The sequence below is a fragment of the Amblyraja radiata genome, chromosome 11, assembly GCF_010909765.2.
Source record: "Amblyraja radiata isolate CabotCenter1 chromosome 11, sAmbRad1.1.pri, whole genome shotgun sequence".
Classification (NCBI taxonomy): domain Eukaryota; kingdom Metazoa; phylum Chordata; class Chondrichthyes; order Rajiformes; family Rajidae; genus Amblyraja; species Amblyraja radiata.
The window spans coordinates 13,692,975-13,705,907 of NC_045966.1; the positions used below are offsets into that span (position 1 = coordinate 13,692,975).

General features: G+C 39.5%; 1 protein-coding gene across 6 annotated transcripts in view; it reads right to left on the minus strand.

The window, feature by feature from the left end:
* LOC116978300 (rho GTPase-activating protein 26-like) overlaps positions 1–12,933 on the minus strand; it is a 143,866-nt gene that overhangs the window by 66,772 nt on the left and 64,161 nt on the right. For all 6 annotated transcript variants that reach the window (XM_033029350.1, XM_033029348.1, XM_033029347.1 and 3 more), the window contains exons 12-13: positions 10,911–10,989; positions 4,042–4,081 (exon numbers count right to left, since the gene is read on the minus strand). In XM_033029350.1, coding sequence (XP_032885241.1) covers positions 4,042–4,081; positions 10,911–10,989 — 119 coding nt within the window. The remainder of the gene's footprint in view (positions 1–4,041; positions 4,082–10,910; positions 10,990–12,933) is intronic.

The window sequence follows — 12,933 nt, forward strand, 5'->3', positions numbered from 1 at the left end:
TGGTATTTTAAACGTAATTAAGGACAATTATGAGAGCTAGCAAAAGAGAAATTGCAAATTACGTTAAGGGATCGATTGTGGAACATGATATTAAATATAATGCTAGTAAAAGTGCTGTTATGATCTGTAGAACCAAAGAGGATAAATGTCTAAAATGTCCTGATTTTAAATTGTCTGACAATAATCTTAGTGTCTGTAATAAGGTAAAATATCTAGGGCATTTTATTACAGAACAAGTGACAGATGATGAGGATATTTATAGGCAACGACGCATGCTGTATGTACAGGCAAATATTCTCTTGCGTAAATTTGGTGCGTGTGCAGATGTGTTGAAAATGTCGCTATTTAGAGCACACTGCACACCACTCTACACTGCGCACCTGTGGTCGAACTATGGAAAGACAAGTTTGCAGAGACTAAAGGTGGCATATAACGATGCCATGAGAACACTGCTAAGGAAACCTAGATGGTGTAGTGCTAGTAATATGTTTGTGGCTGCAGGAGTCAGTACTTTAGAAGCTATCCTAAGAAATGACATGTATAAATTCATTTGCAGGATAAATGACTCTTAAAAATGTAATTATTGTGGCCTTGTCAAACATAAAGGTTAGCACTACACACTACGAATCCCAGCTGTGGACATTGATCTTTCTTTTAATCTGTATTTTTAATTCATGTATTGTGTTTTTTTTAATATATAATTTATGATGCTTTTATAATGTTTATAATGTTTCTTTGTGTGTTTTGTGTGGGGGTGGTGTGGGGGGGGTGAGGGGGAAACCGCTTTGGTCGCCTCCTCCACGGAGAGGCGAGTTTTTCCAGGTCGCCTTCCCCGTGGCCTAACATCAAGGATCGACGCGGCCTTTCCCGGAGACGCGCCCGGGGCTTCAGCGGCTGGCGCAGCGTGGACTCTCGGCGTGGAGCGGGTGAGCCCTCGCTGGGGCTCGCTGGAGGGGAGCGCTCCGTTTCGCTGACCCGGGGCAGCCGGCAGCCTGAAGTCGCAGCCTGAAGCCGCGGTCTGCAGAGCTCCAGCTGGTGCGGCGTCTACAGCCCGGGATCTCACGTTGGGGACCCGGGGGAAGAAGAAGCCATCACTGCCGGCCCACGGCCAACTTCTACCGCGAGTCCGCATGGACTTACCATCACCCCTGGAAGGGAGCTTCGACCGCCGGCCCTGCAGTCTACGGTGCTTCTGGCTGCGGCGGGGACTTTAAATCTTGACCGCCGGCCTGCGGCCTACAACAACTTAAAGCCGCGGTCTCCGGTGAGGAAGAGCCGATCCTGGACTGACTCTGGACTCTGGTCCTGACCACGGGGGGGAAATGGAGGAGGACTGGCCAAATTTTGTGCCTTCCACCACAGTGATGAATGCTGTGGTGGATGTTTGTGTTACAGTTTTATTGTGGTTGTGTGTTCTTTATTATTGTATCGCTGCAGACAACCCAAATTTCCACCAGCCTGGCTGTGTGGCAATAAATTATATCTAATCTAATTATATCTAATCTAATATCTAATAAGTGATATACTAAGATTTTATATGTACTTTATGATATTTTTACTATGCAATGCATTTTTATGTAATGTTGCCCCTTGTCTGGACCTCGAGTCCGTAATAAAGTTTATTATTATTATTATTACTCAAAAATAGAGGCAGATATTTAAGATCTTGCAGAATGCATGGAACAGATAGAACAAGAAAGAAATACTCCAAGGTGTAGACCTGTCATCCATATTTAATTAAAACAAAATTTAAGGATTGTATTAAACATTTGTAAAAAGCGTATTATTGCACAGAGGTGGCAGATCAATAACCTGGACAGATGATACACAAAATCAAAAAAATCTATAATATTTTTTCAAAAAGGGAGAATTAAATCTAGAGTAAAAGTCAGATCAGAAATGTACAAACAAATAGTAAGTTTACTTTGAATATTTTTGAAAAGGTGTTAACAAAAAGGAGCATTGGCCTTTTAGAAAGCGAATTGAGGGACTATAATGACAATTTAAAACATTTGCCGATTAATTAAATAGGCATTTTGCAACAGTCTTCCCATAGAAGGTAATATCCCTGAAGCAGTTATAAGTTGGGAATTGAAAGGAGAGGAGAACTAGAAAATCACAATCACCAAGGAACTGTCAATGAACAAATTTCAACTACAGTCTGAAAACTTTTCAACCGATGATCTTGAAAGAAGGATTGAAGTATAAGTAGCCGATTGACCCATTGGCATTAAAACAAAAATTAAACATGGGGAATTGAAGGGATCAGACAGTAAAATTACAAATGTAACTCTTTCAAAAATAAGCAGGAAATTATGTGCTAGCAAGCTAAACAATGGTCATTGGGAAAATGTTACAAACTATTACTAAAGATGTTATTGCAGGGGCACTTAGCAAAATGCTGATCAAGATATTCAGGGAAAGTCAATATTGTTTTGAGAAAAGGAATTCATGTTTGAATATTTACTGGAGTTATTTTGAGATGGAAAGTGGACTATGGAATTGCATAGGATTTCCCAGGAGCCATTTGACAAGGCACTGCATCAATGGTTATTCCACAAAGTAAAAACTCATGGTTTAAGAAATAACATATTGGCATGGAAAGAGGGTTGTCTGCCCTACAGGAAATATGGTAAGGATAAATGGGTCTGTATTTTTGTTGGCAAGCTTTAACAAGTGGTATCTGACAGGGATAAGTGCTGGGGCGACGGTTTTTACAATATACATGAATGACAATAGACAATAGGTGCAGGAATAGGCTATTTGGCCCTTCGAGCCAGCACTGCCATTCATTGTGATCATGGCTGATCATCCACAATCAGTACCCCCTTCTGCCTTCTCCCCATATCCCTTGACTCATTTATCTTTATGAGCTTTATCTAACTCTCTCTTGAAAGCATCCAGAGAACCGGCCTACACCGCCCTCTGAGGCAGAGAATTCCACAACTCTCTGTGTGAAAAAATATTTCCTCATCTCCGTTCTAAATGGCTTACCCCTTATTCTTAAACTGTGTTCCTTGGTTCTAGAGTCCCCCAACATTGGGTTTGGACACGCTAGAGACAGAAAACATGTTCCCGATGTTGGGGGAGTCCAGAACAAGGGTCCACATTCGCTGGCACGAAGGGCGGAATGGCCTACTCCTGCACCTATTGTCTATTGTCATAACATGTTTCCTGCCTCTAGCGTGTCCAAACCCTTAATAATCTTATATGTTTCAATAAGATCCCCTCTCATTCTTCTAAATTCCAGAGTATACAAGCCCAGCCGCTACATTCTATCAACATATGACAGTCCCGCCATCCCGGGAATTAACCTCGTGAACCTACTAGGCTGCACTCCCTCAATAGCAAGAATATCCTTCCTCAAATTTGGAGACCAAAACTGCACACAATACTCCAAGTGTGGTCTCACTAGGGCCCTGTACAACTGCAGAAGGACCTATTTGCTCCTATACTCAACTCCTCTTGTTATGAAGGTCAACAAGCCATTTGCTTTCTTCACTGCCTGCTGTACCTGCATGCTTACTTGAGGCGAAGGCAATGAAGGGCGGTTCTTAAATTTATTCCTAAATTAGTCTATGGATTTTTTAAGATGAAGGTAGTTGCTTGAGAAGTAAGGGGTGAACACTACCATATGAGTAAAATCTCGGATTTAAAATCAGACAGGTCATTTTCTTATTAAATGGTAGAGTAAGCTTCACATGCTGAGTGGCCTATTCCTGCTCCTAAGTTGCATGTGATATATAACCACACAAAGATTCAATAAAGGAGGTATATCCAAGGCATTAAAAGTAAGCCAGCAGTTTAAAATGTGAGGATATTTCAGGATATACCATAGACTGAGAAGTTAGCAAATTGAGGTAAAACTTTAACATTTCACTTCGGAAATAAAATTCATCTTCAAGCAGTCAACGTTCATGTTTTTTTTTCCATGACAAGTATGACACACTACATTGCATTGATATAAATATGCATCAGAATAAAACTTTGAAAGATTGTTTGTTGGAACTAATACAGAAATAATCAAAGGTAAATACCTACCACCTTCACTTATTGGATTGTCCTTATTCAAATTGTACACCTGGAAAAAATATATTTTACTGAGTAAAGCATTCAAATAAAAACTATACTTGAAGAGAAGCAAATTTATGGCAACATCGAACCAAAAAAATATTATGAAGTTCGTGAAATTTAACATCAGACACCAAATTCATCATAAATCCCAAGATGCCTTGATCAGATGATAATGCAGTTACATGGAAATACATTTTTTAATCATTTTTAATAAAGTCCATTTGGCAATCAGATTTTAGGAGGCAGAGAGAGTTACACAGAGAGTTGTGTAATTTTACTTTAATATTTATAGTCTCCTATTCTAGCCCAGTTTTAGCAGGAATTACGAACAAATTAAATCTAAATTTCCTTTTCTTAATTGGACTGGTCCCGTCAATTCTCTAACAAGTAACTGTAAATTAATCTCTCATCCTTGTCATATTCATACTAAGGACCTCTTATGTCCCCTCACCCTTGCTTATGGCAGGATGCGGGCCGATAGGAAAAGTGTGGGGGGGAAAGAGCAACGAGTTAACAAAAATAGAACGAAAACAGCGAAAGAAGGAATGGAAGAAAAAGTAAAATCCACGAGGAACAAATACTAATGAGGAGAAACAATTTAGCAATGATTTGACATTGCAATCTATAATTCAAATCAATAATTTGAAATCTATATTGATTAAAACAGTTGAATTGATTTGTGCAATAAAGTGTTTTTTTTGCAGTCATGTATACTGATTCACCTCTCTGGTGCATTCAGATTTAAAGGTTCAGCAAAAAAGAACAACCTGGCAGATGAGCTGATTTTCTGCTGAGAAACAAATCGATCTCATTCTTGTTATCTATCTGATCTATTTTAGCTCCTATCTTACTGAGCCAGCTACAACTCCATATTTGAATATCATTATAATTATCTTGTCTTTAATATCTGTCTTTACTCGTAATAGTTATATGAAGTCATTATGACATTGACCGATACAAATCAATTAGATAATTCGACAATTTTTACATTGAATTAATGCAATGAAATCAAAAGTATTGCACAAAATATATTCCAAAACCTGGCATAAATAATCCGGAAAATGAGATGTTATGGCACAGAGGAAAACAATCATGATTTACTGTGTTTTAATTTTTTTAATTTTTACATCTTCCCCTAAATATTAAAAGCAAACACAACTATTTCATACATTCATTCAAAGGCCTCAGAATGTTATATCCTGAGTCCACAATCATTAAACGAGTACCTCAAAATCTTCAGCAGGGAAATAATTTAAGTTTGATGAGTACTGATATGTTATGACAACATTTGGAACATAGAAACTGGATAGCTTACAGTTTACCTTCATGGAATAGAGGAAAGCAATGCTCTGATAAATCTCATTAATTTGGTTTACTAAAAAAAATAGCAAAAAGCGATGTTGAAGAAAACCAACAATTTAACCATAAGCTGAAATCTCGAGACTGATACTTGAGAAATAGACCTGGTTCTTCCTTTCATATAGTGCATTCATTTAGCTTCATTGGCAGTATGCTGGTGGGGAACATTATGTACTTATTCAAATGTCACAACAAGACAGCATGAGTCACTGAGAACTTGATCACCTTTCCATTTATTTCAGAAAATGGTTATTGTTCTATGTTCAATGAAAGACTAGCGCTAAAGCACAGGAGTACAAACATTTTGATTAAATGTTCTAGTATGATGCAAAATTACTTTTGATGCAAAAGGAAACAACTGCCAATGAATATAAATTTGGCTGAATAGACCTGCACCTGAAAACCAAGGCATCCTGGGTCCCAACCCAAAACATATCCTTTTCACCTATCCCTTTTCTGCAGAATTACACCAGCACTTTGTGTCTATCTTTGTTATAAACCAACATCTGTGGTTCTTTGTTTCTACATTCTATTTCCTATACCACTCTTTGCTGCTGGATCTTTCACTACCTCAACGGCAACTTGCTCTACTCTCTTTACACCTATGGCTGGCGAAGCACAGCTCCAATATCATCTATAAATTTGCTGACGACACCACTGTGGTTGGCTGAATCACCGGTGGAGTTGAGTAAGCTTATAGTAAAGAGATAGAACACCTGATTGAGTGGTATCACAAGAAAACTTGCGCAACGGAACAAAACCAAGGAACTAATCATTGATTTCAGAAAGAGGGAGTTGGGAGACCATATGCCAGTTTTAAGGGGGAATCGACAGTGGAGGGAATTATCAGCTTCAAATTCCTATGCATTAACATCTTGGAATTGGGTGGCACCACGAGCGGCAGCCTCGCCAGCAGTGGGTCTGTCATTTCGACTATTTTTTGTTTTTTTAGTATGTCTAAATGTATGTGTTAATGTCTCTCGGTATGTTCTTATGTGGGGGTGGGGGGAAATAGGGGGAAACCGTTTCCAGTCACTTACCTCGGCGGAGATGCGACTTTTCTCCTAGTCGCATTTTCGCCCTCCCTCGCGGCCTAACAACTTGGATTAGTGCGCGGCCTTTCCCGGAGACCACCCAGAGCTTCAGCAGCAGGCACGATGCGGACTTCCATCGCGGAGCCAGAAGAAAGGCCCCGACCGCTGGCCTGCTGACTTTAACATCGTGAAGCCGCGGTCTGCAGAGCTTCTAGCAGCAGGCGTGGAGCTGACTTTACCATCCCGGAGCCTGGGATCCGTTGGCAGGGATCACCAGAGAAGAGCTCCAACCGCTGGCCTGCCTGCAGCCTATAACATCAAGAAGCCGCGGTCTCCGGTAAGAAAGTGGACGATTTGAGTGTGTTTCATCCGTCCCGACATCGGAGCTTCGATCATCCAGACGAGAGGGCCTGTACATCGGGCCGTGCGTAGCGGTGACTGCGGAGGGTCAAGGCCCCAAACACGGGTGAACAATAAGAAGGAAGACCGACTGAACTTTATTGCCTTCCATCACAGTGATCACTATGGTGGATGTTTATGTTAAGTTCTATCGTTCTTTTAATTGTATGGCTGCATGGTAATTCAAATATCACTGTACCTTAATTGGTGTATGTGAATCTGAATCTGTGGGGAATCGCCTCAGCGCAGAGGGAGAAGAGGAGGGAAGAGACTGCAGCCCTAAGATTTTTGCCTCCACCACAGTGAGGAGGTGCTTGGAGGATACACTGTGGTGGATGTTAATTTGTGTTTAGTGTTGTTTATTATTGTATGATTGTATGTATGACTGCAGGCACGAAATTTCGTTCAGACCATAAGGTCTGAATGACAATAAAGGAATTCAATTCAATTCAATTCAATTCAATCTTGGAGGATCAAAACTCAAAGTGCTGGAGTCATGGGTCATGTAGCATCTCTGGAGGAATGGATGGATGACGCTTCCAGCATCTCTGGAGGGAATGGATAGGTTACCTTTCGGGCCGGGACTTTTCTTCAGTCTGAAGAAGAATCCCGACCCAGAACATCGCTTATCCATTCTCTCCAGAGATGTTTACTTGCATGATGTCTTGATATGGCAATTCCAATGCACAGGAATGCAAGAGGCTTTAGAGAATTTGTATTTTTGTGTCCCATCACAGGTACAGTCCTCCCCACCATTGAAAGCATCTACGTGAGATGCTGTCTCAAGAAGGCAGCATCTATCATCATAGATCCCCACCATTTAGGCCATGCCTTCTTCTCGCTTCTACCATCAGGCAGGAGGTACAGACCCCTGAAGTACCACACCGCCAGGTTCAGGAACAGTTACTTTCCTACAAATACCAGGTTCTTGAACTAAATTGGACATCCTTAATCATACCATGGCAAAGGGACACTATGGGCCACTACTTGCATTACCGCCGACTGTTGTGTATTTTTTCACTAATGTCGCATTTTCTTTACACAGTCTTTGTTTTTCACTGCCTTGTAGAATTTGTGTGTAATTTAATTAGCATTTATATTTTTATGTTTCTGCGTCTACCTGCCTGTTAAGCAAGTATTTCCACTGGACCTGTATCTCACCGTACTTGTGCACATGTAAATAAACAATTTGATTAAGGCATGTCATTTCTGACCCATTTAAGTAGTATATTGCACAGGGTAAAAGGCTCCATCCAATAAAGCACCATCAAAGCTTGAGCTGTTGTTTCTGTTGCTGTAGCCCTCAGGTGTAAATTAGGATGGGGTGAGAGGAGAAGTAATGATCTTGCCTTCAAATCTAGCTAGTTCTGTAACCTCAGGTCAAAGTATGTTTCCCAGCAAAGATCTCAAACAAGAAATCATACCAAATGCAGGTGAACAGCTTTTACTTGACTATATACTTTCCCATTACATACCTCTAGTTTTAAGTGCAAGCAATTGATAATCTAATTGTTTTGGGCCTTAAATACACGTGAAACTATTAACTCTGCATGAACAAATTTTTGGGTCTTTAGATTCTGTGATTCACCATTAGTTTTACATTTATATAAACGACTGATTAACTTTAAATTACATTGACTGCAAAGAATCGCAGAGTAATATGCATAAATGCTGTGGCTGAACATGGTGAACAGTGTAATGAGGATTCACATATATAAAACAAAACAGCTGAACTCTATCCTCTCCAGCATGTGCAAATCCTCCACTGTTCTCTCCATGCTTAACACCAAAGTGTGACCACTTTGTACGACAAGACCAGAATCAGATTACTACTAGAGCATTACTGTCACTTGGAGGAGAATAAACGAACTGCAGACTGCAGACTGCAGTGCATTGAAAGTATTCTCCTGAATTATTCTATCCATCAGCTTTAGTGGCAAAATATTACAGAGGTCTATTTCATACTCAACTTTTGGAAATAGCCTTAAATATTGTACATCTACATCCTTGTCTGTTGCTCTCTACTGACAAAACCATAGATAGTTATAATGACTTATGTTCTGACTCTCTCCAGCATTAATGTGGATCTCCATGTCCCTCTCCTCCACAGATTTACTCAATCTTAAAGCCCACACTTCATTCTTGGGAAAGCTCCGTATATATCACCACAAATTAGATTCATAGATTACAGAAGTACACCTTCGGCCACCATGTCTGTGCTAAACATGATGCCAAATTAAACAAATCCTCTGGCCGTACGTGATCCATATCCCTCCATTCATTGCATATTCATGTGCTACCATTATTGGATCTGTTTGCACCACCAATATTGGCAGTAATTACATTTCAATACTTGCTCCACACCTTTAAACCTTCCCTCTCGCACCTCTAGTATTTGACATTTCCATGCTGGGAAAAAGATTTTGAATGTTTACCCTATCTAAGTCTCTCAACAGTTTATATATTTTATCAGCTCCCCCCACAACCTCAGATGCTACAGAGTAAACAATCCAAATCTGTCCAAACTCTCCTTAGAACTAATACTCTCTAATCCAGGTTATGTTTGGGTAAACTTCTCCTGCAGCATCTCCAAAGCCTCAATGGGGCAATGAGAACGGCATACAATACTTCAAATGTGACAACCAGTTTTCATCAGTGGAGTTGGACCTCAACATCCTGCTATGCAAAGTATAAAATTAATGCCAGGACCCTTAACATGCTGTTAAGGGACCTGCCAATGACTATATACTTTCCCATTACATTTGACCTCTCAAAGTGCAACAACTCATACTTCCTTGGATTAAACTCCATCTGCCATTTCTCTGCCCACAACTGTAACTGATCTAGATCCTGTCATATTCTTCAACAGGCTGGCACTTTCTGCAAAGCCACCAATTTTTATGTTAACTGCAAACTAATCAAGCCATCTACATTTTTAACCGAGTCACTGATATACATCACAAAAAAATAGAAGTCCCATTAATAATATCTGCATTACACCACAAGTCTCTCCATGCACCACCATCCTCTCATGGGTACGACAGTTCTGAACTACCAATTTACTGTGGATCCTATGCATCTTAATCTTCAGGTTGATCCACAGTGATTTGGTCGTCGTGATTGCGAACTATCTTAACCCTGTTGTCAAATGCCTTACATGTAGACAACATCCACTGCACTATTCTCACCAATCACTTTTGTCATCTCCTCAAAAATCTCAATCAAATTCGTAAGACATGGCCTCCCCTAGACAGAACCATGCTGACTGTCCTTAATTTGCCCATTCAAATCACATGTTCCCATACCTCCACATGACGCCACGTATCCCTAGGTCAATAATCACTTCCAGCAGCAACATTATTCAATGCTTCCTTTAAATAATGGGGGACTCGTGGATGAACTATACTTCAATTTCTATAAAAAACTGATAAGGTACTTGAAGAAATGTTATTGTGGAAAATGAAAGATCTAGCTGTAGGAGATAACAGAATAACATGGTATTTTCAGCTTGGTAAGATTTAACAAGTGGGGTTTCAACTTACAATTTTGAATAACACGTTTTTGATTATTTTTCTGGCCAAAGTATTTTTCTACAATGTACTCCTCGTGTCAGATCTTTTTTGTCACTCACTTAATCTGTCTGTATCTCTCTGTAGCAACTTAGTTTTCCAAAAATAAAGTCTGCTTCATTTTCCAAAGCTAATGTTTGAAACTAGATTCACAGGCACTGAAAATTGAAGTATAAAGATTCAATTTCAAATGTCACAACCTCACATTTCCATTTTCCCATTTAATAGCTGTCAGTCTTTTCATTTAAAATAATGTGAAAGGATCAGAAGTTATAAGGAGCAGAATTAGGCCATTCGACCCATCAAGTCTACAGTGCCATTCAATCATGGCTGATCTATCTTTCCCTCTCCTGCCCTCGCCCCATAACCCCCAACACCCATTATCGATGGTTGTAAACACAGAACAATGGGTTTGAAAAGCAACAAACTAGAAATATAGACCTGGTTCATCAATGATAATTATGGACATACTTACAGGTTCTCTGCCATCCATGGCTTCCATCCACAGCCTCCTGTCCTCCTCAGAGGGTGCTTGCATGGTGATTATGGTTGCCCTGCAGAACACATAATGGAATAAAAAATTATAACCATGATAGACCCATTCAACTTATTTCAATAAACTTAATTTCCTCTGAGCGAGAAAACTTGTGCACTAGATCCTAAAACACTCAGAGGCACAGGATCTATTTTATTGCAAATAAAGCTAGATAGGGCTTTTAAAGATAGTGGAGTCAGTGGATATGGGGAGAAGGCAGAAACGGGGTACTGATTGGGGATGATCAGCCATGATCACATTGAATGGTAGTGCTGGCTCGAAGAGCCGAATGGCCTACTCCTGCATTTAAAAAAAAATAATAATAATAAAACCATGGCACAGTAATATAAAGGAGGAAAGAAGAAGCAGCCTGAAAAATATTTAAATTTGGGTGAAATGCTGATAATGCGACAACTTTGGCATCTTAAGCTTATATGTTTTAATTTGCGCTGATGTTGATTATTTTTGGTGGAGCTATACAATTTGGATTTTCCAATGAAATATTACTTCACTGAAAATCTAAAAGGAAATCCGGCCAATTGGGAATACTACATTCTAAAATGAAGGCAAAATAATTGGGTTGAGTGGGAAAGATATATCAGCCATGATTGAATGATGGAGTAGACTCGATGGACTGAATGGTCTAATTCTGCTCCTTTGACTTTTGGACATGAGAACATGTTGAAACGCAGCCTATCCATTTGGAAATATTCAATCTGGTTCAAAGCATTTAACAGTGATAAACAGTTTTCAAACCTTAAATCGGAGCCAAAAATGATTTCCAACTCTCCAACCAATAAATAAAATGAGGTGCTGTTTAAATTGTTCATGTTATTCCAGGACACTGCCAGATGACAATGTTATTAATAGGCTAGATGGAATCCAACATTAAACCATGTTGGGACCTCAACTAGGAAGGCCCATTAATTTACATTCAAACTGCCCAGAAAACAAATTATCAATGTTGCTACCCACATTCACCCACTGCATCATAAAAATGGTTCAAAACTCTATCACCTGATCTTCCCTGGTCCCAACACACAGCTGCCAAATTCCAAGTGCCCATGTCTGCCAGTGCACTGGACCCTAATAAAGGTCCTGTACTCCGAACTATATAGACCTGGGGACATTATTTTTGCACTATTTTTGTCTATTTATTTGTCTGTTTTCTATATACTGAACTATTGTTTTCAGTGTTTATTGTGAGTTTTACAGAATACTATATTTACATATCTGTTGTGCTGCTTCAAGTAAGAATTTCATTGTTCTGTTTCGGGACATATGACAATAAAACACCCTTGACTCTTGAACTATACCCTGATTATGACTTCTCACCTTCCCTCATCAATGACCAGGTATCCATACACTTGCCCCAGCACCCCACTGATTCAGTCTCAGCCCCAGATACCGTATTTTCATTCAACACCACAGATGTTTGCTGCATTGGGTCCACAACTTATATAGTAATTCGTGCACCAAGCAACAGCCTTCCAATGACTTTTAAGGAGCATATTTGTTTCTAGGCCTTGCTGAATCAAGTTGCTTAAGATTCTTATCGATTCCTAAAGTTTTCAATGGCAATTGACATGCAAAGGATAGGAAATTGGAATGTAGATGAGTGATGGAAGCAAGTATGCTTACAAGTAATAACTGAACGGGCACTTGAATCACCAACAAATAGGCAGCTGCAGACCAATAACTCGTGAATGGGAGTAGAATAAATAGGTAATTAATTGTTAGAATGGACATGCTGGGCTGAAGGGCCTATCACTGTATTGTATGAATATAATATATTGAGGCAACTAAAATTAGTTATTTTGCATTTGCCAACATTTAAATTTGACTTTTTAAAAGATACAGAGTATAAAATGCAGCATTCTCCAGAACAATTATCTGAAAGAAATATGAGCATGCTTAAAACTGGACAGTTTAGATCTGAATATTTACAAAGTAGATCTATGTT